Source organism: Phodopus roborovskii, unplaced genomic scaffold (assembly GCF_943737965.1).
Source record: "Phodopus roborovskii unplaced genomic scaffold, PHOROB, whole genome shotgun sequence".
In the NCBI taxonomy this organism is placed as follows: Eukaryota; Metazoa; Chordata; class Mammalia; order Rodentia; family Cricetidae; genus Phodopus; species Phodopus roborovskii.
Window position 1 is genome coordinate 3,519,823 of NW_026126638.1, and position 13,413 is coordinate 3,533,235.

At 49.1% G+C, this 13,413-nt stretch overlaps 1 protein-coding gene across 1 annotated transcript in view; it reads right to left on the reverse strand.

Annotated features, from left to right (window-relative positions):
• Positions 1 to 276: 276 nt before the first annotated feature.
• Prmt8 (protein arginine methyltransferase 8) overlaps positions 277 to 13,413 on the reverse strand; it is a 79,661-nt gene continuing 66,524 nt past the window's right edge. The window contains exons 8-10 of the mRNA XM_051173222.1: positions 10,390 to 10,540; positions 1,185 to 1,306; positions 277 to 492 (exon numbers count right to left, since the gene is read on the reverse strand). Of these exons, the coding sequence (XP_051029179.1) occupies positions 409 to 492; positions 1,185 to 1,306; positions 10,390 to 10,540 (357 nt within the window). The 3' untranslated portion in view covers positions 277 to 408. The remainder of the gene's footprint in view (positions 493 to 1,184; positions 1,307 to 10,389; positions 10,541 to 13,413) is intronic.

Genomic DNA, 13,413 nt, shown 5'->3' on the forward strand with positions numbered 1-13,413 from the left:
ACACACCACGGCACAGACAGAAAATCTGGCTTATGCTATCAAAGACACTAAGTCTCCAGGTTCTAGTGGAAGTAGTCTGTCCTAGATGTCTGCAGCATGCAAAACTTGGAAGATCCATAGTCAGTTTAGGAGGACAATGGGGGCACATGGGTATGCTTCCATCCTCGGAGCCCCCACCACAGCACAACAACAAAGCCTCTGTGAAGGGCTCCAGGGGCGGAGTGGAGGAGCTGGGAGCTCCCTGTCATGGTGGGACCTAGGAGAGCCCCAGCAAGTTCACCGATCTTCAAGGCAGAGTGGAAAGCTCTGGTTGTTGAGTGTGGCCCTCCTAACAGTATTCCTTGGGGCAGCGTGGCAGACTGAAGTGAGTGCCTCTTCTTGCTTGCTCTCTGCAGCTTCTCATATGTGCTAACGCATCTTGTAGTCATTAGATACAGATGTTTCACACAGCTGTCCCTTAAAATCCAAGTCTACTGTGAAATCAAGGTCTCGCTGTGAAGAAAGAGCAAAGGGGCCACAGTATGAGTCTGGGTAGGAGATCACAGCTCTTCCCAGGCATAGGAATTCTCCCGGAACCACAGGGACAGGCAGCAAAGGCATTTCTAGCTAAGGGGTCTCCGTGGACAGTCCTCAGGAATCCATTCTGGTGGCCTGTTATCCTCATAGGAAGGGCTCTGACATCTAACCTAAGCCTTCATGCCCACACATGAGAGCAGTCCTGGGATTTCTTTCCTCCAGGTGATAACTGAGGTCAGTAATGGCTCTGGCTCGACATCACCCTCAGTCACCCTGCAGACTTTCAGTGTCTGTGCAGATAGATACAGGGACACTTGAGAAAGGTCCCACCAGGCCAGCTGCCGAAATGCCCAACAAACACTCACTCTATACCAGGCACTTGCATTTCCTGGCTCAGCTCACCCTAACTGAGGCAGAGCCCATTTATACAACATCCTTTCTCAAAGGCTGTCCTGTGGGCTTCCAGGAGCTGTCCTCAAGGTTGGGTTCAGAGTCCAGAAAGCCTCTAGCCACTGGGGTTTGAAAGACTCGACATTGAGGTCGTCCAGTTAGGCCTGGTCATCTGCAAACACAGCTGCTGTCTGCCTCCCCAAGAAGCTTTTCCGTTTGGACACAAGACATTAGAGTGGGCAGGGGCAGGTGATTTCTGGGAGCCCCCTCAAACTCACCGCGTTCTTGGCATTTGGCTTCATGGATATGGTCCCGTAGATCTCCTCGCCCCTCCGGACAGTGAGGTAGTCTTCCAAGTAGAAGACGGTCTGCTTCCAGTGAGTGTAGGGAGCATCGGGGGCTGGGGAAGAACACCAGAAATGGAAGTCCAAAGAATCAGACATGAACAAAGTCAGCAACGAGAGGCCTCGGATCTGCCCAGAAGTGCTGAGCTTCCCATGGTGCAGGACTCAAGCCTGGCAAACAGGGGCCTGAGCATGACAGACAGAGCTGTGGCAGAGGCCTGCTCTTCCCCCACCCCCTCTGTCTTGCTAAACCCTTAGATCACATTCCTAAAGCTAGCTGCTAAGGTCCCTTCCCTTATTTGGCCACTTCATCCTCCCGAGGCTGACTATCAGAAGCCCCATAATTAAAAGTCCCCTTTGGCTAACCTAATTAGCATGCACAGTTAAAATTAAACAGCTCATCCCTACACTGGGTTCCCCTTTCCTTTTTTTGTCACCTGCCATTTGCCTATGCACCACACCTGCCTCCTCTCTATCCAGATACCATCCTTTCTCTCTCTGGGACAAATACCCCTGTCCCCTTTCTCTTGTGTCTTCCCCTTTCCCCTTGTCCTCTATCTCCTGTCTTTGTCTCTTTCTCCCTGCTCTTTGTCCCTCTGGGGAAAATAAATCTCCTTTGTGCTAAGAATTTGGCCTTGGGGTTTCATGTGCCACGACCACGCACCAACACTCAAGGGGGCGGGTGTCTAGTTCAAGCCTCAGAACTCCTGACTCAGGACCAAATGCCCTTCCTCCCATCCCAGCCCCAGCCTCACTGAGCTTGGATCTTAATGAGGGGTCAGAAAACAGGCAGCCTCTACCAGGGAGCATCTGGTAGCTAAAAGCCCCTCAGCAACCAATCCATTAGCATTAATGTGCCTCCCCCCAGGCTCCTCTATTAGTGCAGTAGCAACTCAGAGTGTAAGGTGTATAGAGCAGACCATCCTATCTATCTCCATCATTTGTAGATTTATGACATCATTTATGCAAACTCAGCAGCTCAACCATCACCCCTCCTTACTCCTCCATCCCTCAAATAGCTTCCCTTGCCTGGGAGTTTGCCCTGCTGCTGTACCAGCACCCTGGCCCTGCTCTGCTGTTGGGTTCCTGCTGTGCCTTCCCAACAGGACCAGAAAGAAGGGGATTCTTACTCCACGGATCACCCTTCCTGCATATTTTAAGGGCATCGTGATGCTTGCACCTTCCCACTGTTTGTCACTGGATCCCATGTAGTCTCTAGCTAACTGGGAGGGGCCCTGTGTCTTGGGATGCAGTCCTTTCCTTCAGTAGTGACTGCCTCTGGAGCACTCTCCTCCCATTCACTACATCCTCATCCTTCAAGGACAGCCTTCCTGGACCACTCCAACCTGGATCGGGTGCTCCAAAGGCATTCAGAATTAGTGTCATGACCATGTCTAGAGTGCCTCAGAATATAAACGCTTCTTCCTCACTTGTTTACATCCTCTGCAGGCTCCTAGAGGCCAGGCCAGCCTTGCCTTAGTGCTGCTTAGCTCTCACCAAATTCAATCTAGAAGCACCGAGTCAAGTGCCAGGTGGACACTGATAAGTGGGCAGTGTCAAGAGCCCAAAGCACAGTATCCTGGGATGTGTGATATGCCCAAAGATACTCAGCTGAGACCTACGGCTACAGAAGACTCACTTTAGGGTGAGTTCCTCTTGACTTAGACCCTTGTCTTCCCCCAGTGGACTTTTCTTCTTGCCTAAAACCAATGCTAGCAGCAACAAGACTTGGGAAGGGCATAAGGACCCTTCAAACACATTGCAGACTGTTTACATGGGAGTTTCTGGCTTGGGGGATTACCAGGAATCAATTGTGCACCTGCAGGAGGACTTGAAACTTACAACCATGGGGACCGAGTTGTTTGTTCCTCCCGGAGGTGTTGAGGACACCACCCGAAGTGAGCTCAGCTGTCATGCGCCAAGTCATGCAGTATGACCTCACGTATCCTTCAACCCCCCAAGGTCTATTTTAATGCTGGCAAAGTGGCCTCCCCCACCCCTTGTTTGCAGTGAGCTGGCTTGATCAAATGTCAGTGGTCAGGTAGAGACCAGGGCAGCCTTCAGTGTGTGCATTTGGAAATAAATCAATGAATACCCAAGGTCACCGGAAAGCACAGCCTGGGTGTCAGGACGGAGAAGGAGGGTTGAGATAGCACAGCCTGTGCTTGCAGACCCTGGGGCCTCAAGCCCAGCTAGCACTGACCCAGCCTACAATGCGTGCTGCTGTCTACACACCACCTGCTCTCAGCAGGCTCCCTGCCAATTACCTCTAAATAAACTGTCAAAAGACAAGTTCTGGCTGTGTATGCAGAATGCAAGGCTGGGAGTGTGACTGACAGCATGCTCGCCCCCATCTCTACCTCCGCCCACTCAGACAGGTGCCTCTCCTGTTCCTGAAGACCTTCAGCTGAGGGGATTGGAGCTGCCTCCTCTATCACCCAATCAGAGACGGTGAGGGTCTGAGCTTCGCTGGCTTAGCTCTGCTGTCCAGGGAGGCCAGCCGGCCTTCAGTGAATGGCCACAGAGCATTCTTGCCATCCCTGGGTGGAAGTGATATTGTCTCAAAAGATTTTCCCAACATCATTTCCATAGTGGAACCAGTAGCCATGGCCTAACTGTCTCAACGTGTTTTCTCATCTGGGTTTTCCACTATGTCCAGTAGAAACAGCAGAATTTAGAAGCTTGGTCGGCTTCTGCTTGTGTTTCTAATTCAATAACTCCGGGGAGGCGGTACACGGGGGGGGGGGGGGCGGGGGGCAGGCGTGACGACATATTATCTGCCCCTGTGGCTAAAGTGGCTGGCTTCTCTTGCATTCTCCTGGGTAGATGTGGTGAGAAGGACAAGAGGCCCTAGTTCTATATTCTTCTTTGCCATAGGTTTGCTCTGTGACCCTGGAAATCCTGCACCACCACGTGGGATAAAGGTCATGCTATTTATCCTCTGAGGTATTGTAAGGGAGAGAGGGATCACAAAGGGTGACCACACATCCCTCTGTGACTGGGGACACAGTTCATGTCTGTTCACCAAGCACAATCACCACTAGCTCACCCTTTTGCTTGCCAAAGAATCCTTAATTGAAAGCTGAATCATACGGACACCCCACTTACAACCTATTAGTTAGAACAAAACTGCATTAGGGGCCCGCTAAGCTGTGGCAGCTGATAGTGATTCGTTACATGAACTGGTGTGTAAGTACCCATCCATAAACTGAGGGATACCTGCAAAGGTACCCTGCCTCACTCTGGCACTCTGCTGGGTTATCTGGAGTGCTGCAACGCACAGGGTGGCTCTCATGCTATACCATGCATTCAGAGCTGTGAATGAGGTCTACAGCTCTCTTTATCAGTGACTAGGTTTTCCTCTCTCCCCAGACCCAACCTGCCATCCAGGATGCCACAGTTTTCAGTCATTATGACAACGAGCTCCTCTTGGGACTATTCTGGGCCCACACATCAGCCTAGCCTCCCTGGTTCTAGATTACTGATGCTTTTCAGTCTACATTTAGGCTGAGTATAACTAATACTGTCTGCAACGCTGCAAGTATAAGAACATGTATTCAAAGGTCTTCGGCTTCGGGTGTTGTGTGCCAGGTGTGGCTCTGGATTTGTCCAACAACACCCAGATGAACACAGCCTTGCATCCCCACCCCCACCCCTCCTGTTGATCCTACACCCTTAGAAGGCCATCAGGCAAGCAGTGGAGAGTACAGGCAGCACTTTGGGAACTATGACCTTGGGTGAGGAGTGGAAACATAGTGAGCCAGGAGAGCCATTGGGAGTGGCCTTTCGTGAAATTATCCTCCTGTGCTTTGAGGAAGAGAACTGGGCTTCCTGTTTCACTTCCTAAAGGTTAAGAAGTTAGTGTTTCTATGTAGGCTGTAAGTTTTCTAGCTATGTACTTAGAGCTGCATTGCCTACTGAGCTTCTTGGAAGTTAAAGACTGCACACAGAGGCTTCTTTAACCTGGAAAATGACTCAGTGCCATGGGATGACAAATCAGGAAAGAGGCTGCCTGAGTCCCACAAAGTCACAAGCTCAAGGGCATCTCTGGTGATTATCGTTCTACCTTGGAAAAACTGATATTTGAAGCCAGATTCCCTGAGGGCCACTGCCTTCCACCCACCTCACATCTTCATCTTTCCTGGACCGCATGACAGCATCAGATCCTCCCACCCTCACAGAGGATGAGTTCAAGGGGACAGGGACAGCTGTGCCCCTGGCCGGTAGAGCCTGGAACCTTGGATGCTTCTGCCTGATGCTGTAAAGCAGCCAGAACCATTAACAGCAGCATTTGCAAGCTACACAGTATGTGATTTGCTTTTTTGAGTGGACCCCCAGAGCTGGCTGCACTGAGTCTGAAATGGAAAACTCAGTGGGGAACCAGAAGGAAGGGCACCTGCCAGGGAGTGGAAGGGTGACTCCACAGAGTCCCACAACCAATGTCTTGCTTTTGCACATGCATGATTGCATGAAAACTCTTTTTACCATAGCCAGGACACAGGAGTACTTAATTTAGGATAGTGCCTTAGGAGCAGGACAGCTAGAAATGGGACATTTAGATAAAAATTTCAGAGATACTGATAGCATCTAAGCCACTAAGTTCTGAGGTGGGCTCGAAGGGAGCTCTTCTGTGAATACAAATTAGTTTATTTACATTTATTAATTATAAATATAACCATATATCATTTATTCATCATCCGTTTTAGCTGATATTTATATTTTAATTAAGTATCGCTCAATGACTCGTACATTTACATTCCAACAGAAATAATAATGAATTTGTTTCCAGCTACTCTTTGCATTGTAGTTAATAATTTAGTTCCATTCTAGTTAATAATTCATCTCCATCCTAGTTATTGGGTTAGGTGGTAAGTTCATGAGTACTCATTATATTAATAAACAAATAAGCCCAAAGTGAATCATGCATAGGTTTTCAAACTGTGATGGTATGTCTTGAACCAAACATTGAGATTTAACAAATTCTATGTACCCATGAGCCAAAATAAATAAATAAATAAATAAAATTACTCTGCCAGTGGCCAGAGTGAAAACTCTGCCAAGTTCCAAGTTCACATGGCCCAGTAAAGCCTTTGACAGACTAAACTGGTGCTAACCTCACGAGAGGGCTAAGAGACTAACAACCAACCACATTGTTTCCTCTGGTTCTTGTCAAGCAGAGTAAGAGTTTAGAGGCCAGATGAAGACTTGGTGAGTGCAGGGGGCGTGCCTTGGTGGAGAGACAAGCTTGCCCTACCAGAAGGGAGTCGGGCTCAGCTGATTTCTCAACTGTCTAGTTCAAGATGGTCTTTCCTGAAGGCAGTGCTTCTCAGACTTGAGTAGGAAGCCTGGCCACCTGGAGGTTTTGCCAAGACACAAGGATGGGCCACCCCGGAGTTTCTGAACTGGTGGTTGTAGGATGAGGCCTTCCTGGATCCGAGGGATGCTGAGGCTATTGTCCTCAGACTGTACTTTGAGAGTCACTGAACCCAGACACAGGAATCAAAGATTTTAGGCCCTACAAAAATCCTTCTTGAGCTCAGATGTGTGGAGTTCTGTTCAAACAAGAGGGAATATGGCTTGCTAATGGCACAAAGACAGAGGAGAGCCTTCCCCCTGGATTTACCATGAGCTTTCAGCTTGAAGGGTAATGGTAGGGGGATGGTCAACAGACAGGGGACTGAGCCTGGGGTTCAAGATACTTCAAGTCCTCACCTTTTTTCAGGAAGCCCAGAAGCAACAGATTTGAGTCTGGGCTGAGCTTTAACCTAGCCTCCTCCTCATGGGGCCATCAGAATGTCAGCCTTGCCACCACAGAGCCAGGGGATCAACTCTAGATAGAAGTTCAGTAGGCTGCTGGGACCCGTAGTAAATCACTTTAAGGAAAGATAAGCCTTAGTACGAGTCATGGGCCAGGATCCAGGCTTTAGACACCTATAGCTTTTTTCAGCGTGCCCTTGCCACTGGCTGTCACATCACCCACAGGGCAGACTCTGAGCTATCATCATTGGGAGATGGAAGAGACGGGGCTAAATGCCATGGCTCCCTCACGACCATCCTCCCCTCTCCATTGCTGGACTGTGTCCCCTTTATCCTTCCGGTTCAAGCAGAACCTGACATCCCCTCTCCAGACTGCTCCTACCCACTGGGCAAAAGAGCTCAGCTCACTTACTGACCCTTGAAGGAAGACAGCCTTCAGCAATGGCCCAGAGCAGGGCCAGGAGAGCTCCAGTCCAGCCTAGACGATACAGCCGGGGAGATACTAGTCTTTGCAGTCAGAGGCTGTGCACTGGATCTGGGAGAACACTTTCGGGATTTGGACAAGATTTGCTTGTCTGCTTGTTTGTTTGTTTGTTTGTTTGTTTGTTTTGAGACAAGACCTCACTCTGTAACCTAGCTGGTCTGGGACTGGCTGTGTAAACCAGGCTGGTCTCAAACGCACAGAGATCCTCACCTGGCCTGGTATTGACTATGCTTAAAAAGTCTCCTGCCTCCTGTCCACAGGTGAAAGGACCTCTCTGTCCCCAAGTATCTAAGAAATAAGTGGTTACATTCCCCCTGCCACTAGCACACCCACTCAGCCCCCAAAGGCACACTCACAGTCTCCAGGAACTCATGTGGAGGTCATTCAGCCTCTGGACCTCTGCCCTGGAAGCTCAAGCAGAGCACTACAGGAAGAAAGGGGTAACAGAAGCCCTCTGATAAAGAACCCTCCTGTTTCTGGGTCACATCCCAAAGGAACATGCATAAACAATAGCCTGGTGATGATGAAGTCTCCTGAGCCTAGGGTATGGGAGGGAGCTCACAGTGGCTGTGAGTGATAAGAGCTTGGGCATGCCCAGCAAGGAGGAAAAGTCTGAGGACCCACTAGAGGGCTAGGACCAAGCCATGGAGCCCTCCCCTGCCAGGCCCAAAGGAGGTGAAGCGTCTCTCAAAGCAGACTAGAAAAAGGACATGGCTTGAATGTATCTCCCAAAGCTCATGTGTTGGAAATGTGATCGTCAGTGAGTTCATCAATAGTGAGAACTGAAATCTTTTTTTGGGGGGTAAGGGGTAATTGGGCCTTGGGGTTCTATCCTCACGATATACAAATTTATTCATGGATGGATGAACCTGTGGGTTATCACGTGCCTAGTTACCTTTCCATTGCTGTGAGGAGACACCATGACCACAGCAACTCTTATGGAAGAAAGCATTTAGTTGGGGACGGGGTTGCTTACAGTTTCAGGGGTGAGTCCATGACCATCGTGGTGGAAAGTAGACAGTTATGGGGCTGGAACAGTAGCAGAGCTTTCCAACCTGATCCACAGATGGCAGACAGAGGGAAAGCCCTGGTGTGGGCTTTTGAAAGCTCAAAGTTCAATCTCCAGCAAGGCCACACCTCCTAACCCTTCCCCAAAAGTGTCACTCCCTGATGACTAAGCATTCAAATATATGAGCCTAAGGGGGCCATTCTTACTCAGCCACCACATCATAGGAGAGGGCTACTGTCCAGGAAAGCTCTTTCTGAGGCTTTCTTTGCCTTGCCTTTGGTACCCTCTGCCTTGTTATAAGGCAGCATGGAACCCTCATCAGATGCCAAGCTAATATCAGCACCATGTTTTTGGACTTGCCAACCTCCAGAACATTGAGCCAATAAATTTCTACTCTTTCTAAGTTACCCAGACTCAAATGATAGTGGAAGTCATCTTCTGGGAGCACAATCACAGGCTTAATGATGCATGGATGCAGCTGGGAAAAGCAGGAAGAAAGAGAGAGGCTGTTTCATAGCCCAGAGAGAGAGAGAGAGAGAGAGGGAGAGAGAGAGGGGTAGTCTTGCATAGAGGTTATCACCTCCCACTTGTGCATAGGTGATACAGGGGTCAGGACACCCCGTGCTGTTCTTGCCCCTCACACAGATTATTTCCACAAATTGCTAATCAGACAAACATATATTAAAAATCTCCAGAGGACAGGCACAGTGAGATGGATCAGCAGCCAGAGACCCTTGCCACACAAGCCTAATGACCTGAGTTTGGTCCCTGGAACCCACACAAAGAAGGAGAGAATCAACTCTGGCATGTCTTCTGACTCTCACATGTACAAGCCACTCCTCACACACATCATAACACACATTATAATATTAGTCAATTAAAATGTTCAAAAGGGAATCGCCTTACCCAGTCCATGTCTCCTACCTTGCCCTCACCAGTGTTAAGTAGGGCATCCTACATGAGCAGGGTGAAAGTGAATGGGGATGAGCCCTCCCTCATAATCGCAGCTTGTAAACCCAGGAATGGAGACAGCAAGACTTGGACTATTAGTCAAAACAATGTGGAGACATGATATTCTGAACTTCCAGGAATTGGCTCCATCTGACTGGCCTGTGGGCATGTTTATGAGGTATTTTCTTCATCATTAATCCACGTGGGGAGCCTCAGCCACCGTAGATGGTTACCATCCCTAGTCAGGTGTATCTGGGATATATAAAAAAGGAGGTAACCTGAGAATAAGCCAATAAGCAGGGTCCTTGGGTTCCTGTCTGTGTTCTTTCCTGGGCTTCCCTCAGTGATAAGCAGTACTCTGTAGGATTAAATAAACCCTTTCCTCCTCAAGTTGTTTTGACCATGGCGTTTATCACAGCAGCAGAGAGCAAACTAGAAGAGCTCCATACTTGTGTGCTCAAACAAGTGAGCACACAGGCACATTCAAACACAAGACACAGCTTGAGGTAGATCTAAGTAACTAAGCTAGCATGATGGTCTCCCTGAGCACTGTCCATGTTTGCACCTCCAGAGTGTCCTCCTTCACAGTGGTCCCTTTGGCCACAGTCTGCTCTTAGCCTCAAAAGTACCTCACGTTGTTTTGCAACAAGCTCAGCCTATATCCTGTAACTATACCGTGTCTCATAGAAACTCTTTTCTTAAAGACTGCAAGGCTAGAAGAACAAAGGGGAGGCCAGAGTGAGATCCTGCTGGCCCCCATGCCGGCTCTCAGCTCTAGAAATTCTACCCCTATCATGCAAGAGAGTGGGGGCTGCCTCCTCTCCTCAGAGGGAGATGCCAAATCACAGCCCCAACTGATGTCTGGCCAAGTTAAGGCCAGCCCTGGTTTTTACCTGTGAGCCTCAAGAAAGCATAGAGGGAAAGAGTGGGGAGCCCACCTGTAGAAAAGCCCATTTTCTTGTGGCACTTGGTAAATTCAATATTAAAATAGGTGACGAGGGCATGGACGTAGTCGTTGCGCTGTATCTGCAGGCAGAAGGCAGATGTGAAGCTCAGCTCTTCCGTCTTCACAGTGTAAATGTCCACTTCCTGCAACCCAGAGGAGAGAGAAGCCACAGGCTTACAACCTCTGGCATGCCAGGGCCCAGTAGGCTCACCCCTAGAGAAACTGAATTAGCCACTACTTTGGGGTGACTTACAGACACACCCACCGCCCTTCCAGCTACCTCCTCCAGTTTTTCTAAGGCGAAGGATGCTTGGGGAATGGTGCAAATGGAACTGAATCCAGATCTGAGCAGTAACCTGGTTCAGTAACCAGGAAGGGACAGCTGCTGGGGGAGGAGGAGAGAGGGGCTAAGAGTTGAGACGAGAGTGATCTACGTGACCACACATCACCAAAGCAAGTCAGAGTGGCTTCCAGTGGCGAACCCAGCACCGCTCCCTTCCCCTAGTCATTCACAAACTGTGGGTCCCCCCTGCTCAGCATCATTATTACCTGGAAGAAAACTCTGAGAGGGGCAAGGAGACTCATTCCCTAGCCCCCACCATGATGTTCGTTTGTTTGTTTGTATTCAAGTTCTCCAAGTCAAGAACACTAGGTGTTGCCTCAGGACTGAAGCATAAAGTGGCTGGAGGAAATTCCACTGACCATTTATAACAAGGCTGGACAGGTTTAAAAAATAAATAAGAGGGGGAAACATGAGATGAGAAGTCTCAGTTTGGACTGGGAAAGTAGAGCACAAAGAACTAATAATTCTCCCAAGTTCAGCTGGAGAGTGACTGAAAATCGATGTTGCATGGGGAGCAAGTGCAATGGAGAGCTGTTCTCCCTCTGTGTGCTGCTCTTCTCTGTGTGAAGGATGCTGAGTGACCTGCTGTTCCTTTATTGGCTGGTCTGAGGCAGGAAGCCCTACTGGGGACTTAAGAGGCATCCAGGCAGATGCCTGCCAGAGAAACTTAAAGAAGAACTTCCCTCGTGTTGGGGTGTATAGCAAGAACCACTACTTGGGGAATTTTGGGAGAGACAGTCAGACCCCTGTGTGGCTGGTGGCTCCAGGAAGTGGTGCAGATACCCAGCAACAAGAACCATGAAGAGACAGAATGGCACTAGGCAAAGGGCTCTTGTCTCTGTGTTTTTAGAATCATTAAAGGGAAAGGGGTTGCAAAAGTCATAGGACTTGTGAAAAAGGAATGGAGTCATGGAACCCAAGCTGATCTCAGTCCTGAGTGAGCCACCATGACCCTTGGAGAAGGGGAGATGCTCTCAGACTTACCAGGAAGAGGGCAGGTGTAGGGTTAGAAAGTGAAGCCCTGCCGTAGTTAGCAGCAAGCCGCTGGGCTGCAGGGTCAGATGGAGCCTTCTATGAGCTGGACACTACGTAGTTTCTAGAGCCCAAAGATGGGGAATGAGAACTAACAGGAGGGTGAACCTTGGGCTAGATCGGCCACCACAGACGGTATAAAGCATCCCATCCATCCTGACCTTTATGGACAGTCCAGGGATGCTGGTCCTCTGCCCACCACATAGTGCCCTCCTGGTCCAAGCATCTTCAGCAGCAGTGGAGAGATCACAGCTGTTTTCCTGACTTCCACCTCCAGGGAAAGCCAAATGTCTGCTCCAACTGACACGGAGGCCTTCACCCTCTTGCTGGGAATCCCAATTCTGCTGAGTTCTGTCTGCATTTAAGTCTGCTCTCCACCCCACTCCTTCAGCAGAGACCCTGCCTGGGAGAGCAGGCATTGTTCCAGGGTAGGAAACCACTTCAGAGGAGATGTCAGACTTTTTCAGTGCTCATGGTCCCTCCAGGCCACACTTCATCGGCAAGTTCCCTGGGCATTGCAGAGAATGCCTCGGGGAACCGAGCAGTGACGGATGGTGTACATAAGCACCTGGTGACTTTTCTGCCTCCTTCTCATGCAGGTCCTCTCACAGTCCTCACATCTTTCTCTAGATCCTCCATCCTCAGCCCCTGCCATTAGAATGGATCCTTTGGGGACCAGAGCTATATTTCATTGTCTTGTGTGTCCTTGGCAAATAATTGAGCACTAACAGCTGCTGGGCTCACCATCCTCCTAGAACAGGACCCCCAGCCTAGAATCCTTCCTTTCTTCCTTCCTTCCTTCCTTCCTTCCTTCCTTCCTTCCTTCCTTCCTTCCTTCCTTCCTGGGTTTTCTTTCCCAATCACCCACACACTCAAACAGTGTCACACTTGGTCTGCAGCCTTCAATGATTCCCCATGACTTATACCCAGATCTTGATAATTTCGCCATCTATTACTTCCCTTTCTCTTCTGTCACTTTCAAAACGCATGCACACACATATATAGATGCTCACATACACATAGATACACATACAGACATGCACAAACATGTATGCACACATTACTTAGTGGAAGCTTAAATAAGCTTCTACCCCACACCCTTTAGTTGATTCCAAAGCCATTAATTTGGGAGACTCTGCAGCCATCAATGTGTAACTGGCTTCACACTGGCTTTGCTCCAAGTGACACTCTGAATGAAGCCACCCTGCTGTGTGAAAATTGCATTTCATTGTCTAGCCTGACTATAGTTGCTTGTCTTTGGTCCTCCAGAGAAGTGGTTTTCCTCTATTCCCTAGGGTCTTCCAGTAAAGTAGCCCTTTGCCATCTTCCCCATTCTTTGGAGAAAATAAGACTTTTTATTTTATATTAATTAGCTGCAGAATTAACTTCTGGTAATGGAGTTCCAAAAAGCAGGAGTCAGAGATTCATTTTGTTTGGTTTGGTTTTTGCTTTTGAGACAGGGTCTTCTTACATAGACCAGGCTGGTCTCCAACTCATTAAATAGATGAGCCCGGCCTTGAACCCTGATTTCTGGCCTCTACCTCCCTAGTGCTGGGATCCCAGGTGTGTCCTACTATACCTGGCAGACACTTTCTTATCAGTAACTTTCCTTCAGGGTTACAGAATCCGAAACAGCTAGCT